General features: G+C 45.9%; 1 protein-coding gene across 1 annotated transcript in view; it reads left to right on the forward strand.

Moving 5' to 3' along the window:
• Window positions 1-18,235, forward strand: part of PSTPIP1 (proline-serine-threonine phosphatase interacting protein 1) — a 36,087-nt gene extending 17,852 nt beyond the window's left edge. The window contains exons 4-15 of the mRNA XM_066635793.1: window positions 4,791-4,825; window positions 5,929-6,035; window positions 7,945-8,007; window positions 8,507-8,605; window positions 8,919-8,964; window positions 10,487-10,566; window positions 11,112-11,210; window positions 12,017-12,113; window positions 13,407-13,494; window positions 14,477-14,547; window positions 16,395-16,495; window positions 17,108-18,235. Coding sequence (XP_066491890.1) covers window positions 4,791-4,825; window positions 5,929-6,035; window positions 7,945-8,007; window positions 8,507-8,605; window positions 8,919-8,964; window positions 10,487-10,566; window positions 11,112-11,210; window positions 12,017-12,113; window positions 13,407-13,494; window positions 14,477-14,547; window positions 16,395-16,495; window positions 17,108-17,239 — 1,018 coding nt within the window. The 3' untranslated portion in view covers window positions 17,240-18,235. The remainder of the gene's footprint in view (window positions 1-4,790; window positions 4,826-5,928; window positions 6,036-7,944; window positions 8,008-8,506; window positions 8,606-8,918; window positions 8,965-10,486; window positions 10,567-11,111; window positions 11,211-12,016; window positions 12,114-13,406; window positions 13,495-14,476; window positions 14,548-16,394; window positions 16,496-17,107) is intronic.
• The last annotated feature ends 106 nt before the right edge of the window (window positions 18,236-18,341 follow it).

Here is an 18,341-nt window from a genome sequence, read left to right on the forward strand (position 1 = left end):
CAAGAAGAGGCTGTGCAGGATTATATCAAGGACACAGTTTTGGATGGGATGACCATCCAAAATGACCCTATTTAAATGTCTAAAACCCTGTCTAAAATGACCCTGTTTCCACAGCCTTTTTTTTTTTTCTCCTCAGGCAGATGGTGGCAAAGATTTATCTCAGGCCATTATTGGTCTGTCACTGAGCTCTGTTCAGCTTCCATATCCCCCATTTTTCAAGAGTTGGTGCTCTTGTGACATCACCAGACCCCCCCCCCCCCCATTGTGACAACTCTGAAATCTCAGGGTTTTGGATGCACCTGACCTGAAAACCCTAGTATCAGACCAGGGAGAAGTTCCAACAGAGGTTTTTCTTTTTGGGGGCGGGGGGCGGGGGATGACTACAGGGCCAGACCTGGCAAGGTGGTATTAAGATGCCTGGGAAAGAGATGAAACCCATGAGCAAGGAAAATTTGCATCAAAGTCTTTGTCAGACATATTTTAGTCACAGGGGCTTGTTGATTAAACTACTTTTTCCGATGCTCGTAGCCAGAAAGGATCACTGCCATATCCTCATTTGAACAAAGTTTTGATCTTTCTCTTTTAACTCGAGACAATTAGTTCTCTTTCCTAATTTCATTTTCATTTCCATTGGTGGCGTTCTCCATTTAAAACCCCCAACTCTGAAACAGACACCTGTGAAGTTACTCATCTCTTTCTTTTGGTGACATTTCCCTTTCATGTGCTTCCCCCCCCCCCCCCACAGCCCTACTGTACACTAAAATCCATTATGTCCATGTCTATACTGCCAGGATGGTGTAGTGGTTTGGGGGTTGGACTTAGACCTGGAAGAGCCAGGTTCAAATTCCAGCTCAGCTATGAAGCTTCTTAGGTAACTTGGTTCCAGTCATGAGCTCTTAGCACCTCATAGGGTTGTTGTGAGGTGGAAGGGGGGAACCGTGTATACCACCCTGAGCAACTTGGAGGAAGGGCAGTATAAAAATGTGAAATATAAATAAACTTGCTAATGCTGTGGGTACCCTGTGGGCTATAAAGCATGAAAAGCAGCACACAATTCAGATAGACCAGGGCAGGGATGTGCGAATCCACTGTGGCTAGACTCGAGTCAAGTCCCCCGACCCCTTTGACTCAACTTGTGCATGAGTCTTAATGGGCTGCCATGGGAATTCGTCCAGAGTGTTTTTGGGACTCATCCAGGGTATTTTTGGGACTATATATTTGACTTGCGTCCCGAATCTTTTTGATACATGTGTCATGCGCGGCTCCGTGGAAAAAACAGAGCTTCTGGCAGGTGTGTGTGTCAGAGTTCTCATTTAATACTCTGCTGATGTCCTCATCCAATATGTAAACAATGCGAGATGGGGTAAGACAGACTGTGTGAGAGCGGGGACAGAAGTGGCAAGAGGGAAAAGGGTCACGCGCAGCAGCTGGGAGGCTTATCAGTATGACCCAGTCCTTTGCAGCTCTACTCAGAAGTAGTCCCATTGTTACTGGTCATTCAATGAGCCTGCTGGAGCCATGTCATGAGTTTCTTCTGGATGGCTAGAAACCGCCTCCCCCCCCCCACCTTCTCCCCTCACTTGTTCAGGGAAAAACCTTCATCCAATGCTCATCGGTTCCTTCACAGATGGACAAGAGAGTCCACTCCTGCCTCCCCCCTCCTGCTCCATGCAAAACCAAAACATTAACCCTTTCTTGCCTCTTGACTAGAACTACCCTGCTGCTCTCCTGGTAGGCAAACACACGGAGACACAGACTGACTTGAGTCTGCATGCGTGGGACTCATTTCCAAGTCAGAGGCCTTAGGCTCGAGTCAGTGCCGGAGTCATTGCAATGCCTGACTCGAGCGTACACGAGTCAGCAAAAAACACGTTTTTGCAACTCGGACTCACCTGACTTGAGTTCCCATCCCTGGACCAGTACCTGGATATTGATCATGTGGCTATTCTCTCAGGCTGCAATGCACACTGACTTGGGAATAAGTCCCATTTAATGCAGTGGCTTACTTCTGAGTAGACATGTCTAGGATTGGGCTGTCAGGCTGCTGAATCTCATGCAGGCACTGGGTTTTTCAACCCTTATCGCAGCAAAGTGTGTAATTATGAAGTGTGGTTTTCCTGTGAGAAGGGTGCCTTGCCGTTTTGTTTTCCTGTGCAAAGCAACGGAAAGTACTCTTCATGCATATGGATAATGCGCAGGAAGTGTGTGAGTTCTGATGTATACATGTAGGCCTGCATGCTGTTAACCTCATGAACACATGGTGGTGAAGGTCTGTTGTGGAAATAATCACTTGTAAAGATGAGGCTTAAGGAAGCTCACATAAGTACTGCTGAGCAGGGAGAGGTGGCTGTGTATGTTTCAAATTATTTAATTGTATTAAGTGCTAAAAAAATTTTTTCTACAATTTTAAGAGATAAAGGATTGTCCTTTATACCATTGTCACAACAACCCTGTGAGATAGGTAAGGTTGAGAGGTAGTGACTGGCACAAGATCACCCAGGAAGCTCCATGGCTGAGCAGGGATTTCCAGGTCTAAATTCAACTCCAAAACCACTATGGTGTAGATAGTGTAGTGACTACACCATCCTGGCTCTCTGAGTAGAATCCTGACTGCACACTTTTGCTTATATCTATACAGGTCAAAGCTCAGTTGTTTTTTTTACACTGGATTTTTCTAAAGGAAAGATAATGGGAGGAATATTATTGAGTTGACGAGGCCTCCAGAGACCCCCTGTGACCTCAGGCCTGAGGCTTTAATTTTCCTCCTTTCCCTGCACTCACAGCTTCAAAGTCTGTAGGTTGCTTTGCATGACTTCACCTTCCAGAAAGAGAAGTGCAGTCAGATTTGCCTGTGGTTAGTTAAATTTGGACAACTTTTAATAACTGGGCTGAGCCATGTTCTGCTACGTTTTTGATTACATTTGACAGTCTCTTTGGCCAGTGCTCACTTTACCAAAAATAAATAAATGCAGGTATATATATACCGCCTTCCTTGGTCGTCAGATTTCTCCTCAGACTTTAGGCAGGCTGTTCTAAATCACCGTAGGGATTTTTACACTTGAAGAAAGGTTCTATCTTTCAAGAACCACAACATTTCAGATGGATCTTTTCTAATCTGGTATCACATTCTGGCCTCCCATGCAGGCTGACAAGCAGCTCCTTCATGGAATAACTCAGCTTAGCTTGTCAGCTGCTTCAAGGTCTTGCCATTCACGGTGCTCGTGGCCTCGAACTGGCCACCTTCGGATGTTATCTTCACGCAAATGGAGGCTCTACCCTCTAGACCAGACCTCCTGCCCACCCAGAACACCCAGTAGTCATTCATCACCTCCTATTTTAAAGGAAAATGAAAGTGAATTGCTTTAAACTTCTCTTGTTTGATTTCTATTAATGCATAACTGTAGTTCAAGCAAAATTGATAGCTGAAGCAGTTGGAAACTGACTGTACATTGTAGCCATTGTTGGTTTTACGTTTGCATGCCCTTGTGTTCTGGAGCAGAAGAACAGGCAAGGCTCAAGCAGGCCTTCTGCACACCTCAATACCATATTGCTACCCTAACATGCCTGTGACAGCAGTTCTTCCCTCTGCTCCAGTGAATTGGGGAAGACAGCCAAGGTTTGGCCAAGATGTCATGGTACCTGAAGCTGTCTGTCAAATGCTGCTCTCTCTCTTTCTCTTACCTGGTGATGTGCCATCCACTCCATTATCTGGATTGGAAAAATGAAGAAGAGGATAGCTGGAAGAGGAAGTGTGGAGGAAAGGAGAGTGCTGGGCCAGGGTGTTTCCAATGCTCTCTAGCCCATCTCTCTCTTCTCCACACTTTCACTTCTGCTCCATCTTCTGTTCCTTTTCCAATCCAGAGAATGGATGGAGGTGCAATGGGATGGATGGAGGTGGCCACCAGTCTGTTGCCTGAGATAACTACCTGAGGCCCAAATCCTAGACCACTTTCCAGCACTGGCATAGCTGTGCCAGTGGAACGTGTGCTGCATCCTGCAGTTGGGGGGCACTCACGGAGGCCTTAAAGTAAGGGAATGTTTGTCCCCTTACCTTGGAGCTGCATTGCCCTTATGTCGGTGCTAGAAAGTGGGCTAGGATTGTGCCCTCAGTCTGCTTCATGGATGGGCCAGCCCTGAGGCAGGCACGTGCACACACACAAATACACATGGCTGTGATGGCAGCAGCCTTTCTTCCTCCTTACTCATGGAGGGTGGCAAAAGGAGGAACTGCGACCACTGTCTCCCCCCCTTCACCAAGAAAGGGGAGCAGCTTCCAGGTTTCTCAGAAGCAACTCCTCCTCTTCTTCCTCCCCCTCCCCATCAATGAATGGTCTGACCCCAGAAGCCCATCTGCTATCGCAGGGGGCTCAGATGGAAGCCGTTCTGTAGACTAAGGGCCCAATCCTATCCAATTTTCCAGTGCCGGTGCAGTTCTGCCAATGGGGCATGTGATGCATCCTGTGGTGAGGAGGCATTCACAGAGGCCTCCTCAAGGTATGGGAACATTTGTTCCCTTACCTTGGGGCTATATTGTGGCTGCACTGGAGAGTACTGGAAAGTTGGATAGAATTGGGCTCTACGACGGCCAGAGGCATCAGCAGCTTTGTGAATCTCTTGCATCCCAGCTGCCTTCTCCCATCCCCTTCTGCCTCCCCATCTGCAAGTGAGAACCTTCGGAATGGATGGGCATGGATTTTCCATGGATGACAACATATGTGGCGCTGGACTGTTTTGTATCCTTATTTGAACCTTTAAGAAAGTTGAACCTGTTTTTTCCCCTCTTTCCTCAGCACTCTGAAGGCATCATTTGAAGTTCTCAAGCAACGTAAGTATATTAGCAAGTTGCACTGGAGGTCCTTTTGCAAATGGCATGGCTAGTTTTGAACTAAAGGTTGTAGGTAACACAGCAAGTTTCACACTCTCTACTCTCAGGGAAAACTTGGGACTTTGCTGCAAGTGGGCAGGTCCGGCCAGCCCACCCACAAGAAGGGATGAATTAGCTGCTTGGACCTGGAAGAGGCAGTGAACTGATGAGAAGGCCTTGCACCTTGTGCGTCTCTGCCTGTCCATCTGCTTTACCCTGCATTTTTTTTCTTGCTTGCTGAGAGGGAGGGGGGAGAATTGAGGCCGCAGGAAACCACCTCTTCCTCCAACTCAATTGTGGTTGTGGTGATGGTGCCAGAGAAGAAGTGGCAGTGGACCACAGCTAGGGGTATCATATCACCCTCACAATGACTAGTAGACTGTGATAGATTTGTCTAATATGAATTTCTTTAATTCCCTTTTAAAGTCTTCTAAGGCTGGTGGACATCAGCATATTCTGTGGCAGCAAATTCCACTGATTTTATGCTGTGTAAAGGGATACCTCCTTTTGTTGTATGACTTGGCTTAGACTAGAAAGGGACTATTATTCTCATGTTTGCTCTTGAGCTATACAAGGAGGAAAGTTTCTTGGCAGGCTTACAATTCTGCCCTACAGATTTGTTGGCACAAATGCTTCTTGACTGTGGATACGTCAATAGTGGCCATGCTTTTCTCTGTGAACCTCTATTGCTTGGGCTACCAGCATTCCAAAAATGACAACTTCCCCAGTGTTTTGCTTTTCTTTCCAATGGACGTGTGGCAAAGGTTAATCTCAGGCCATTTTGGAACTGCCACTGGGCTCTACCCCATTACTGCTGGGTCCCACACTGGTACCAGATTCTTCCCCCCATCTTATTTAAGGGAAATCTTGTGACATCACCAGGCCCTGCTTTAGAAATCTCAGGGTTTTTTTCTAATACAATCAACTGGACAACCTTTGAGGAAGAGTCCACCAAGCCTGCTATTTAGTAACCTAAATAGTATGCCATTTTAAAAACAATTTGAATTCTGACCTGGGGGGGGGGGGAATGAAATTGACCATCTTTACATTCTGATTTTCTGTAGAAATTGAAAGTGTTGGAAACTTGCACATCCAACTGGCAACGATGCTGAAGGATGAGCTGAAAGGCCTAGAAGAGTTCAGAGAACGACAGAAGGAGCAAAGGAAAAAGGTGAGGTGGACCTCAGTTTCTCACACCCAGTTGAACAAAAGGGCTTCCCAGCCAGACCACATGCATCAAACAAAGGTGAATTATGACAACAACACTATTTATCAGTGATAAACTTTAGCCAATTGTTAATATGAATTTCAGCTGATTAACAGTTTGCCTGGACGAGCCTAGAGCCAAATTAAGCCACCAAACTGGCTTAACTGTAGTTTGTATCAGTCTAATGCAGGGGTGTCCAAACTTTTTGGCAGGAGGGCTACATCACCTCTCTGACACTGTGTCAGGAGCCGGGGGGGGGGGAGTTAATTTACATTTCAAATTTGAATAAATTACATAAATGAATACATTAGAGATGGAACTTACATGAATGAATGAAGGTCTTGCAATAGCTCATGGCCTATAAAAGGCCCTGCACAAAGCAAGGCCGGCCCTTTCCTTTGCTGCTGCTGCTGCATCACAGATGTGAAACAGCAAGCAGTGGAGGGAGCCCTTGTCCCACAGCTCACATGAGAGGTCGAACAGTTGATGTCACGCTGAGAGCAGTTGCGTTGGGCCAGCAAGGGCTCCAGCAAGTCTCCGGAGGACCAGAGCTCATTGGAGACTGGGAGTGCTCAGCGAGCCAGATTGAGAGTCCTCAAGGGCTGCAAGTTGTCTCAGGGCCAGGGTTTGGGCACCCCTGGTCTAATGCAAAGTGGGAGAAACCAAGAAGTGCTTTAAAAATCACAGAGAGGTGCAGTCGTCCCCCAGTGCCAATGATAACACCTCCAGCCTGTACCAATCAGGGAGTGGCATACCAATAGCATGGAAGGAACCAATCAGTGCATGGCAATAAGGAGATCCCCTACCCCCTAGACATCAGCACACTACTCCCACCTTACACCCATACCTACACCTGGGACAAAGCTGCCATAGCACCTTCCACTATAGGAACTATGCTGGCACCAGAGAGCAGCCAGAAACTGCAACATTCATAGCCCCTTATGCTGCTCACACAAAGCACACCACTAATCATCTCCCCTTATTGCATTACTTCAAAGTCCTTATTAATGAAATCCCTGCTTTGCTTATGCCACTGGAATAGCAAATGGATCATGTTCATCTTAGGGGAAAATGCAGCATGGGCACCAAGTCTAAACTTTAGACCAAGTACTAGTCAAATATAGGAAAACATAGGTGTCTATTTTAAAATAACCCAATTAAAAATTCTGCAGTGCTAATTAATGATTGGCAATACTATTTACATGGTAGCATATTATCTATTTAATGTATAATATTCTCGCATGGTTTTCCTCGATACATCCACCAAAAAGATTATACCCAAGGAAGAGATTATATCTACGGAGAAATTGCCATCTCTGCCTCCATTGATGCAATTGGGAGTTTTTTTCTTTGACAAACAGCAACTGCTGGGACAATTGTGATTGGGACTGTAGCAGGGGGTTAGGGTAAAGCCTGGCTTCACTGAAGCATGGTGTGTTGTTTAGAAATGCCACAACTATAGCAATAATGCAGAAAGTCCCTTGCTTGTGTGTGTCAAGGCTGGCCTATCCAAGGCCTGCCTACCTGTGTCTGCTCCTCCTCCTCCCCCTACTACCATGATTCAAAAAGAAACGGAAGAACAGAGCAGAGGAAGAAGTATGGAGAAGGATAGTGGTGGCCTAGAATGTCTCAGATGCTCTCTAGCCTACCACTTTCACTTTGTCTTCCTCTCTAATCTCCTCTTCCCATTCAAAACGAGGAGCAGAAAGGGAAGGAGGAGTGGTGTGGGTGATAGTGGGCATGCTTCCAGGTAAAGAGGCGCATGGACTTGGTGCTCCACCTTCAGGTCTTCAGAAATGTTTGAAGAACTACTCGGCTGCTTCGGCCTCTAAAAGGACTAAAGATGGATGTCTGTCCTGTTTGATTCTTACAGTATGAGAATACAATGGACCGTGTGCACAAGAACAAACTCTCGATGTACAAGAAGACTATGGAGGTATGTTGTGTCTTTTAAAAAGTACGTACTGCACAGCAGACGAAATAATTACTGGTTCCTGAATGTTATGTCACATACCTAAAAAGGAGGGCTGTCACCTAGTGAAAGAAATATGAAGCAAGTAATGGTCTGAATTTTTGTTAATTAATCAAATTAATTGATCAAGCAAGCGTACACTTTCTATTCAAGTGTGATGCATCATCTTGGGCAAGAGGATCTTCTCCCACACAGGAAGGAATGCCTCTTCTAAAATGGCACTTGTTTTTATGAGTACTTCTACTAAAAATATATTTAAAATCTGCTCACTAATTAATATCTCATGCTAGCCCACTACGCTCTTCTCCTTCCCACTTCCTCTTTCACTCTCGGAGGCCCTGGTCACTGGCATGCCACGGGGTGGGGTGGGGAGTATTTAGCACACTGCTCCAAGTGCTAAGACTTTAGCCATCCCTGCTCCCTCTTCCAGTCTTATTTACTGCAATTATCTCTCTGCAAACAGTCAAAGAAGATGTACGAGCAGAAGTGCAAAGACGCCGATGAAGCTGAGCAAGCCTTTGAGCGGATAAGTGCTGCGGGCAACCAGAAGCAAACGGAAAAGGTATTCCCAGCAGTCTCCACAGTGATTTAAAATAGAACAAGAGCGAGCTCAGGAGTCTCTGACACTCTAGCCCCCTTCGATCTTCTGCTCCACACTTCCACCCTCTTCTGCTACTTTCTCCTTTTCTTTGGGGATCCCAGGGAGCCAGAGGAAAAGTAGAGAACTACTGGGTAACTGAGGGCAGCCTTTGGCATGTAGCCTCAGGTTCCAGGATATCTTGGGCTAGTCCTGGTAGCCTCTGCTTAGAGAAATGACCTACAGCCTCTACTCTTTTGCAGGACCATGCCAATATTCTTTCTTTCTATTATTTCAGAGTCAGACCAAAGCAAAACAATGCAAAGAGGCAGCAAATGAAGCAGGTACTTTTTATATATCCTTAAAACAAAAGTTTGATGCAGAAGAGTCATGTTATATATTACGATTTGATGTCTGATAACTGTGCCTTTCACCAGTGGTGTCACTAGGGGTGTGTGGGCTGCACTGGGTGATGCACATGGTGGGGAGGGGGAGTGACCACTACTCGCCAAAATTGTTAAAATCTTGGTATTTTTGGATACCATCATGTTACATAACATTTGATGTGTGATTTAATGCAGAATGCAGTGCAATAAGCCACGTTGAAATATCTCTCTTCTATCAAAAGTTATAGCAAAATAATGCTCACCACCTGGGGTATTGCCTTGCCTAATTGGCTAGGAGGAGGTCCACCATGGGGGTGACGCACCGGGTGACCCAAGCCCTAGTGATGACACTGCCTTTCACTCATGTGGTTCTCAAGTTTTCAAATGAATCATGAGGACTAGAAACATTATGAAAAGCAGAGCGTGCTAAGATTCTGAGGAGGAGCTTGTTTGTCATACAGCAGTGCTCTAGAGATAATGCCCACAAAGTGATATAGACATATATAGGTAAAGAGAGGGTATATTCCCTCCTCTTCCACTGAGAAGATCCAACTCAGCACCAACTAGCTCATAGCGAACATCTGTCAGGGACAGATTTTTATCTTGTCTTCTCTATTTTTATCTTTTTATCGTATCTATTTTTATCTGCAGTATACAGATAAAACTCACAGTGGCTTGGCGTGTTACACAGAAACCAAAGCTATTCATGCTTTCCCAGTTCATTCTTTCCAGGTCACGTCGAAAGGGAGAAATTCACTCACCCAGAGGGGGAAAACAGTGAGAGATACTTGAGCTCCTTGTGTAGATGAATATACACCAAATCATAGGCCTCAGTTTGATTGGCAGCTCCTCTCCAAAGCCTGATGCTTTCGCTAGAGATCCCAGGGATTGAGCCTGGACTCCTGTGCACATGAGACACATACTCTGCCCCAGAACTGTAGCCCTTGCCTGCAGTGGATCTGGAATGCTGGCACATTTCACCAGAGGGCTGATGCATGTGGACATCACACAGAAATGCACAAACAGAGCTCTACATGTTGCATGTGGGCCCTTCTTTGTAACATGGAGTGTCGGTCCAGACAATCTACAGCAGCAGTGGTGGCAGCTGGTGTGAGGCCAAATAAGGAAGGGAAGGTGACACTTGGTGTGATGCTTTAGGTGCGTTGGGATATTTTTCTCCAGCTCTGAAGGGCCAAGTCATGTGGGGAAGCAGATAGATCTTCTGATCGTTCAGGGTGTTAGAGCCGGAGGAGTGAAGGGCCTGAGAAGGGATGCATGGGGGTGGGAGGGGGTGAGAAAAGACCATGGAAGTCTTTCAAGGCACTGCTCTCAGGCCCCATTGCGGAGATGAATTCTGGCAACATAGTAGTCCAAGGGCAACTTTCTGTTTTCTTATGATAGTTTGCAAAGAACTGCCATATTCTACCCCATAATATAGCACACAGGTGCTTGTTTCCTTCTCATCTCTTTCCTGATGCAGAAAGGATATACAAACAGAACATAGAACTCCTGGATCAGGCCAGGACTGCATGGGAACAGGAGCACATCAGCACATGCGAGGTAAGTCATTGGAACTGGGTCCTTTTGATTTTGATGAGGAATCCAACAATAGAGTAACAGACATATGTAGCACTACGTGAGTGGATCCATGCATTTAACACAAGCAGACAATGACCTCAAGGACTGCTCGTGTTAAACATGTGGCTCATAAGAACATAAGAAGAGCTCTGCTGGATCAGGCCAAAGACCCATCTAGACCAGCTTCCTGTATCTCACAGCAGCCCACCAGATGCCTCAGGGAGCACAGAGAGTGGTAACAGGGTGCAAGAATCAATCTGTCCAATTTAGACCATGTACCATCACCACATCCTGTAGCTAGGAGTTCCACAGATTAATTGGAGAATTCCTTCACTCATGTAGTGCTACATATTACTGTTACTCTACGATACCATATAAGTTACAACTTCTCTGGCGCACTAGGATATGTGCTTCTCCAGTGCACACCAGCAGGAGCCCATGTCTGCTTGGTGCTTTGCAAGGTGTGTTGGAGAAGCATCCACAACCACAAGGAACTCTGATCCCTTCCTCCTCTCTTATGGACACAGGCATTTCAGCTGCAGGAATGTGATCGGATCACTATCCTCCGGAATTCCCTGTGGGTCCACAGCAATCAGCTCTCCATGCAGTGTGTGAAGGACGATGAGGTACGAAAATAATTCCTATTTCCGCTAGTCAAGGAAGAAAGGAATATCAGAATGGAGCCAAGTATGTTCACAATGGCAATGCGCTTGGAAGCATGTGTTTTCAAACTATAATGTAAACAAACAAACCTTTTTTGGTGGTATTTTTATTTCATATAGGCATATGTACCTTTGCACACCTTCAGCTTGTGCATCAGCTGTGGACTTTCCTTGAGGAAGCCAATCTGGCTACTGTCGCTGTGCATTGGTCACGTCCTGGCTAGAATCTCACAATGCACTTGACATGAAGCTGCCCTTGAAGAGCATTGGAAACTACAGCCAATGCAACATACTGCAGCTGGAAAATTTGCAGGCGCAGGTTCCAGTAGATCCATTACTACGTCTGGGTCTTTCCTTGGGGCAGGATGACAAATGTCCTCTTACCTGGAGGAGACCTCCAACCTGCTCAATGTCTATGCAAGATGCAGCTCATTCACGCTGGCTCTGCTGCATCGGCGGCGGATAGGATTGGGCTGTCAGGCCCAAATCCTAACCCACTTTCTAGCACTGGCATAGCGGTGCCAATGGGGCATGTGCTGCAATTGGGTGGCACTCATGGAAGCCTCCTTAAAGTAAGGGAATGTTTATCCCCTTACCTCGGAGCTGCATTGCCCTTATGTCGGTGCTGGAAAATAGGTTAGGATTGTGCCCTTAGCCACTACACTATACAACCCTCTGAACCAAGATTGCTAGAATCAAACTGGCATATTTCTTTTTTTTTTTTTTAAACTGTGGTAATGGCTGCTCTGTCTCTTCCTCCATTTTCAAAGCTATACGAAGTGGTACGCGTCAGCCTGGAGAACTGCAATGTAGAAATGGATATAAATTGCTTCATTCAGAATAAGATGACAGGCATGGACCCTCCAGGTAACCAGGCACAGAAACCCTTTCTTTCCATCCTGGGTTTTCAACTCTCAAGTCCAAAATGAGGGGCAGAAATAAGGACAAGAAACCCTCTCACGGTGGGACAAAAATAATTAGGGCTGCCATATTTAGCAGGTTAAGCAGTTTGATTGCAGTAATTAGTTAAAAAATAGTGCAGCGGACCAAGGTCTCCCCAATTAATCAAACAGCAGATATTAAAAAATATTAATTATGTATCAGAAATTTGTGAGTAGTAGATGCTTGTTGGTAGAGGCATTCCTTGGACTCACAGAAAGGAATGCCTCTTCTAAGATGATGTGTGAACACCTTTCCCAGGGATGACTACTAAGCACCTACAATGTTGTTTAGATGTCAGGTGATTATTCTACTTTCTTGGGCTTTTGTGAGGCTGACCCAAGACCATGTGGTGCCGAGGCAGTGAGCCAAATCCCATCCTGTTTATCTGGTGGGGGATCCGCTGTTACCCCTCCCTAGATTTGAAAAGTTAAATGGAAACAGGGCAGAAGAGGACGTATGAAGGAGGAGAGTGATGGGCTAGAGTATCTTTGATGCTGTAGTTCACACCATTCTCCACTCCTTCACACATCCTGTTTTGCTCTGTTCCCCTTTTCCCTTTCAAAACCAAAGAGGGGGAATGGCCAAAACATTTGGGTGGAAGCAGACACTACCTCACTAGTCCGTTACTAAGGTGACTGCCTCAGCTGACCTCATGGCTGGGCCCATCCTGGCCTTTTGCTGACACCCTGTTCTGCTGCATTTCTGCTGCTGCCCAGTGGTGTCACTAGGGTTGGTGTCACCCTATGCGGCCCTGACCTTGCTCCCGCTGTGTGCAGGTGCCCTTCGAGATGAGGAAAGGTCATTCCTCTGTGACAAGCCTCGCAAAACTTAGGGTATGATCAGATCCCCCCCACCGATGGTGTCACCTGTTCCAGTCCGCACCCCCCTATTTTTGCCACTGTTGCTGGCAACATATTTGCTGCTGAGTTGGCTACTTACTGACTAACAGTCAAAGAATAATATGTAAATCTTTCAACTTAATAATGCAGGCCTGTGGCCATTTTCCTTGCCCCATAGAATTTAGTCAAATTTACTTCTGAGTAAATGTGCTTAGGATTGTGCTGTGGATATACGGGAGACAATGATGTGGATTTTGCTCACTGTTGTGTGTGTGTGTGTGTGTGTGTGTGTGTGTGAAAGAGAGAGAGAGAGAGAGAGAGAGAGCACTATTCTTGTTTTTTCTTAGTTTTTTCTTGCTTTTCTTTGTTCCCACTGCAGCTGCAGTTGGATATGAGAACTATTACAACAGGGTTGTGCCTGCTAAAAACTGCAACAGTCCCGTCCAGACTTGTGGAATGATGAAGAAGTAAGGCCATCTACAACTGAGATCTTGAGGAGAGGGGAGGACACATCACACAAGTGGACCAAGGACAATCACTGGGGGTGGGGGGGGCCTCTGCTGGCTTGCTCAGGTGGAACCTTTCCCTAACATGTTGCCAGAGAATAAGTGAGGGGTGGGTTGAAGATCTATAGTGATGTTCCCAGGGTCTTTCTGATGCCAGTGGTAGGACGTGGCAATGATTTGCATGTGTTGAACAGCAGGAATCCCAGATATAGTCCTGCTCAAAAGTGAAGCTTACAAAGGTCACTTCCGCATGTGCTCCTTATAGTGCAAACCAGTTGTTGGTTTCCCCCATTTAGCCACATCTACCATTTCAATGTTCCTTTCATACAGCAGTAGAAAGAGAGTGATTGGGGATGCTTTCATTGTACTATGTCCCGTCCATGCTAGTGGGCAGTGCAGTAGGTGATCTGTTTTTTTGACACTTGTGGGTTTTTTTGCTTAATAAATGTGCTGATTTAAGAGTGGAGAAAATATGCCATAGCTATTCCTTCTCCTCTGTGGATTCAAAAAAGAAGGGAATGGAACAGTAGAGGAAGTAGAGGAGAGTAGTGGGCTAGAGTGTTGGAGATTCTCCCCTCCTTCATGCCCTCTTCTGCTCCATTCTTTTCTTACTTTTCAGAGGAGGAAGATGGCAGAAAAAGGTGGGTTCAGGTGGGACTCCATGTTCATCCATTGCCTGAGGCACTTGACTTAGTTTGTCTCATGGATGAGCCGGTCCCAAATCCCAGACCAAACACTTCTTCTCGAAGAACTCCAGGTGGTCTGTACCTCAAACCCAACCTCAAATCATGAAAGACCTAGGAAACACTTTTATACATAAAAGGATGGAGTGAGCAGCTCAAAGCACATGGAAGGTTCAGTATTGGGGAAAAGAGTACCACTGGATTTTGTACCAATCTAAAGCATATTCTGTAACTCATCATTGGCTTTTTTTGCCCTCCAGATTCTCTGGATTGCTCCATGGAAACAGCCGACATACCACAGACAGTATTATTCCCACAGCACCCACAGCTGGTATGTTTTTTAAGCAAACACACATTATTTGTCCCAGTGGGAATGAGAATCTCAAGATTAAATACACATAAGCCACCCCTTAGCCCTGACCACTACTCACTTTGTGCACTCATTCACTGAAAGAGCAAGTGGATCACAATGTTGTTTTTCATTAACCCAAGAGTGCTTGAAAGGCAAATGGGAAACTTGCACTGTGAGGCAGCAGCAGTCGAGATATAGGGGAGTGAGTCAGGACTGGCCTTCCCAGTCGCTTCAAGTAGCAGATTCCACAGGGAAGAACCAAATCTCAGCAGTAGAACACATGACCTCATGTATAAGACCCCAGATACAATTGCTGGTATTTGCAGGCAGCAAGAGCGTCATTTGGATTTGTATCACCCAGTGCAAAAGTCCACCCCCCCAGTGATGGACTTTCTCCTGTACTAGACCTTACAGAATAAATTGCAATATTATATGCATAACCTAAATCCAGTGGCATTACTAGGGCTGGTGGAAGCCCCATTAATTGTATTTAATTTAATTTATTTAAATATATAACAATACAAGTCACCCAACAAATCAGTAACCAACCAAAAACCGGTGGCCAACTTGATGACCCAACTGAACAGAAGTTCTGATCTATGAGAGCTGACTCATATTAACACCTTATTGGTTCTCTGCTGTCATAGTAACACCCCCAGTGATGCCACAGGCAGGCAGGGCTGAGAAAGAATGCCCCTCCCCAAAGAAAGCCTAGGGAGAACAGTTGGTAGCTATTGCTGATAAAGCTGACCTAGATGAACCAATAGTTTGATTTGGTGTAAGTCAGTTTCCGGTATCCTTTATTTAATCAATCTCTCTCACTGTGTCATTTAAAAAAACTCTCATACAGAGCAAGGTATGTGTCTGATTTTGATTTTTCATTCCTGGCATCAGTGGCTTAGTTACCATCTTTATTACCAGAACGTTGGGGATTTTCTATTGAAATACGATCACCACATTCCAGCAAAGATCTAGACTTCTGCACATGTTACTTGCTGGATCAGGAACTGCAGGTGGAAACTTGATGAGCACATCAGTGTAGATGCCATCTCTCTGCAAGGCACTGCTTTCACAGGGGTGGGGGTGTGTGCATTCAGTCACATATGATTACCTTTTAACAAGACTGGGATCCAGTTGGACAGGGCAAAAGAAAAATGGCAGGTCACAGGTACAAATGTTTGATTTTTGTGCATCCTGGCATTAGGCTATACCATGGCTGCCCGAATTCCAGCCCAGGGGCCATTGGTGGCCCTTGGGGACCCCCAATCTGGCCCACAGGGAGCCCCCAGTTTCCAAACAGCCTCTGGTCCTGCAGAGACTTGCTGGAGCCCGCACTGGCCCAATGAAACTACCCTTAGCACGAGGGCCGACTGTTTGACCTCTCACGCGACCTGAGGCCAAGGGCTCCCTCCGCTGCTTGCTTTTTCACCTATGAAGCAGCAGTGGCAGCAAAGGAAAGGCTGGTCTTCTTTGCACAGTGTCTTTTATAGGCCTTGAGCTATCGCGTGATCTTCATTAATATAAGTTCCATCTCTAATATATTAATTTATGTAAATTTTAAATGTAAATTCTTTTTTCCCCCAGCCCCCAGCAGTGTCAGAGAGACAATGTGGCCCTCCTGCCAAAAAGTTTGGACACCCCTGAGCTATGCACAGTTAGATGGATCTCACTATGTCCAGTACGCAAGCAGCCTTAAGACCGCTCCTGCTGTACACTCCCAACACCTCGGCAGTCATGCCTATGCATGGAGAGGACAGATCTTGTGTTACTTAGCACTTCTGGATAGACTTCTGCATCTGAACACATTAACCCTTTTGTCTCTATAGCTGAGAAAACAGATGGTGTTTATGCAGCAATTCACATAAGCCAGGAAGGAGAAGCTGCTTCACCCCAGGACTACAGAGTGCTCTATGATTACACAGCCCAGGTAATATTAAAGCCTTCAAGAGCAATTTGAACACCAGCCACTTAAACTAAGCAGTGGTGTTGATCAAAATATAGGCTGTTTAAAACTCTGGGAGGCAAACAGGATTTTACTATGTATTTTTCCAAGTTGTCTCTCTGCTTAAAATGTTCAAGCTATGTACAAAAGAAGTAGGACCAGCACTAGGTTGCTGGAGCCCCTGGGGCAAACCTCCTGCACGGGGGGGGGGTGCCGTGACCCCCTTCATCCACTCCCTGATGGTGTATGGAGCACTGCCTCCTAGTACTGAGGGTTCAGGAAGCAGGCTGATGAGCAAGGGCCTTTGGCTAGGGCCCAGCCTCTGAATCTCACTCCTAAAGAAAAGTCCACAATCCAAAGTGGAGAAATCAACTTGCAGTTGATGCTAATAAAGCAAGTATCAAAGAGTGAGTTACAGAGAACTCCTCATCATGCAGGTGGTAAGCAAAAGGATGAGGGAAGGGGGGCATATTGTAGGAATCCAAAGGTCTGCAGTCCTTAATGTTTCTGAGACCATCAACACAAAAAAAACAAATTGCCATTAGCACAATAGAACACACAGTTAACTGAATTATTGTTCCTTTGTTCTCTTTCCAGAATGAAGATGAGTTGGATATCCAAGAAGGTGACATTTTAACTATCATTTCAGCAGGTGACGATGGCTGGTGGACAGCAGAACTGAATGGACAGCAAGGATTTGTGCCTGGGTCTTACCTAGAGAAGCTCTGATGAACAGAGTGCCTCTCTTTTGGTTTCTATTCATTTCCAAACCAAAATGTCTTCAATGCACCTTTCCACTCTTTATCAGTCCCAACCAAACTCAACTTTTACATTGAAGGCTATCAGATGTCAGTGTTTTTCAAAGCAGCAAAACCATCACATGCATGCTGATCTTCATGGCTGAGAAGCCTGACTCTTTTTCTGAACCTAAGTACCAAGTCTATACTCAGAAAGACTTTCCAGTTTCTGGAGCACAGCTAAGCAATAGCCTACAAGTTCTAAAACTGTGGTACCATGTGGACCCTTGCATGGGAACTACAGCTGGCTGTGGATGGAACCTCAAAAGGGACAATCTGTTTCTGGAAGGGCAACAAAGGCAATTTTGGAAGCTGGCTGATAATAGGTTCAGCAGACCCTTGCAGAAGCTGGCCACATTGCAACTCAAGAAGAGTTGAGACGAAACATGCTAGGGCTTAGCACATTGTTTCAAATGCTCCTTTGAGGCTTTTATTCCTCTTCTCCTTTGTTCCTGTGCCTTCAATTTCCATTTTCCTAAGGATGGAGTTACGATACCCAGCTCAAAGCAGCCCTCTACCTCCTGATAATCATCAACCAAGGAAGGAAAGGGAACTGATGCACAATGCCTCCTGGCCTTTACAGCCGAATGCCAAATGCAGCCCCCGCTTACCCAACTGCAGGATAGCTGGTGCCACCCCATCCCCTGGATTTGAAAAGAGGTGGTGTACAGTACAATTGCAAGGCTCGTGTCAGAGACTGTCCTCTCCTCTATACTTCCTTTTCTTCTCTTCCTTTCAGAATCCAGGAAGCAGGTGAAGAAATGGTGGAGGGCAGGCATCCCTTGCTGATCTTTTCCCCTGAGGCAGTTGCCCCAGTCTGCCTCATGCATGTGCCAGCCCTGCACTGAAGGTATTTTTATAGCGCATCCCAACTTGTGCATTGGGTTCCATAGCATATCTTCAATAAATACATCTCTATTTGTGGTTCTCTCTTCTGTCATCTCTGTAGTTGTCTACCCAAGAAGAAACAGGGGGACTTGCCACAACAAATGCATTTAGCAAGCATCCACATTCTCAGCTGCTGGGAACCAAAA

Source organism: Tiliqua scincoides, chromosome 8, assembly GCF_035046505.1.
Source record: "Tiliqua scincoides isolate rTilSci1 chromosome 8, rTilSci1.hap2, whole genome shotgun sequence".
NCBI lineage: Eukaryota > Metazoa > Chordata > Lepidosauria > Squamata > Scincidae > Tiliqua > Tiliqua scincoides.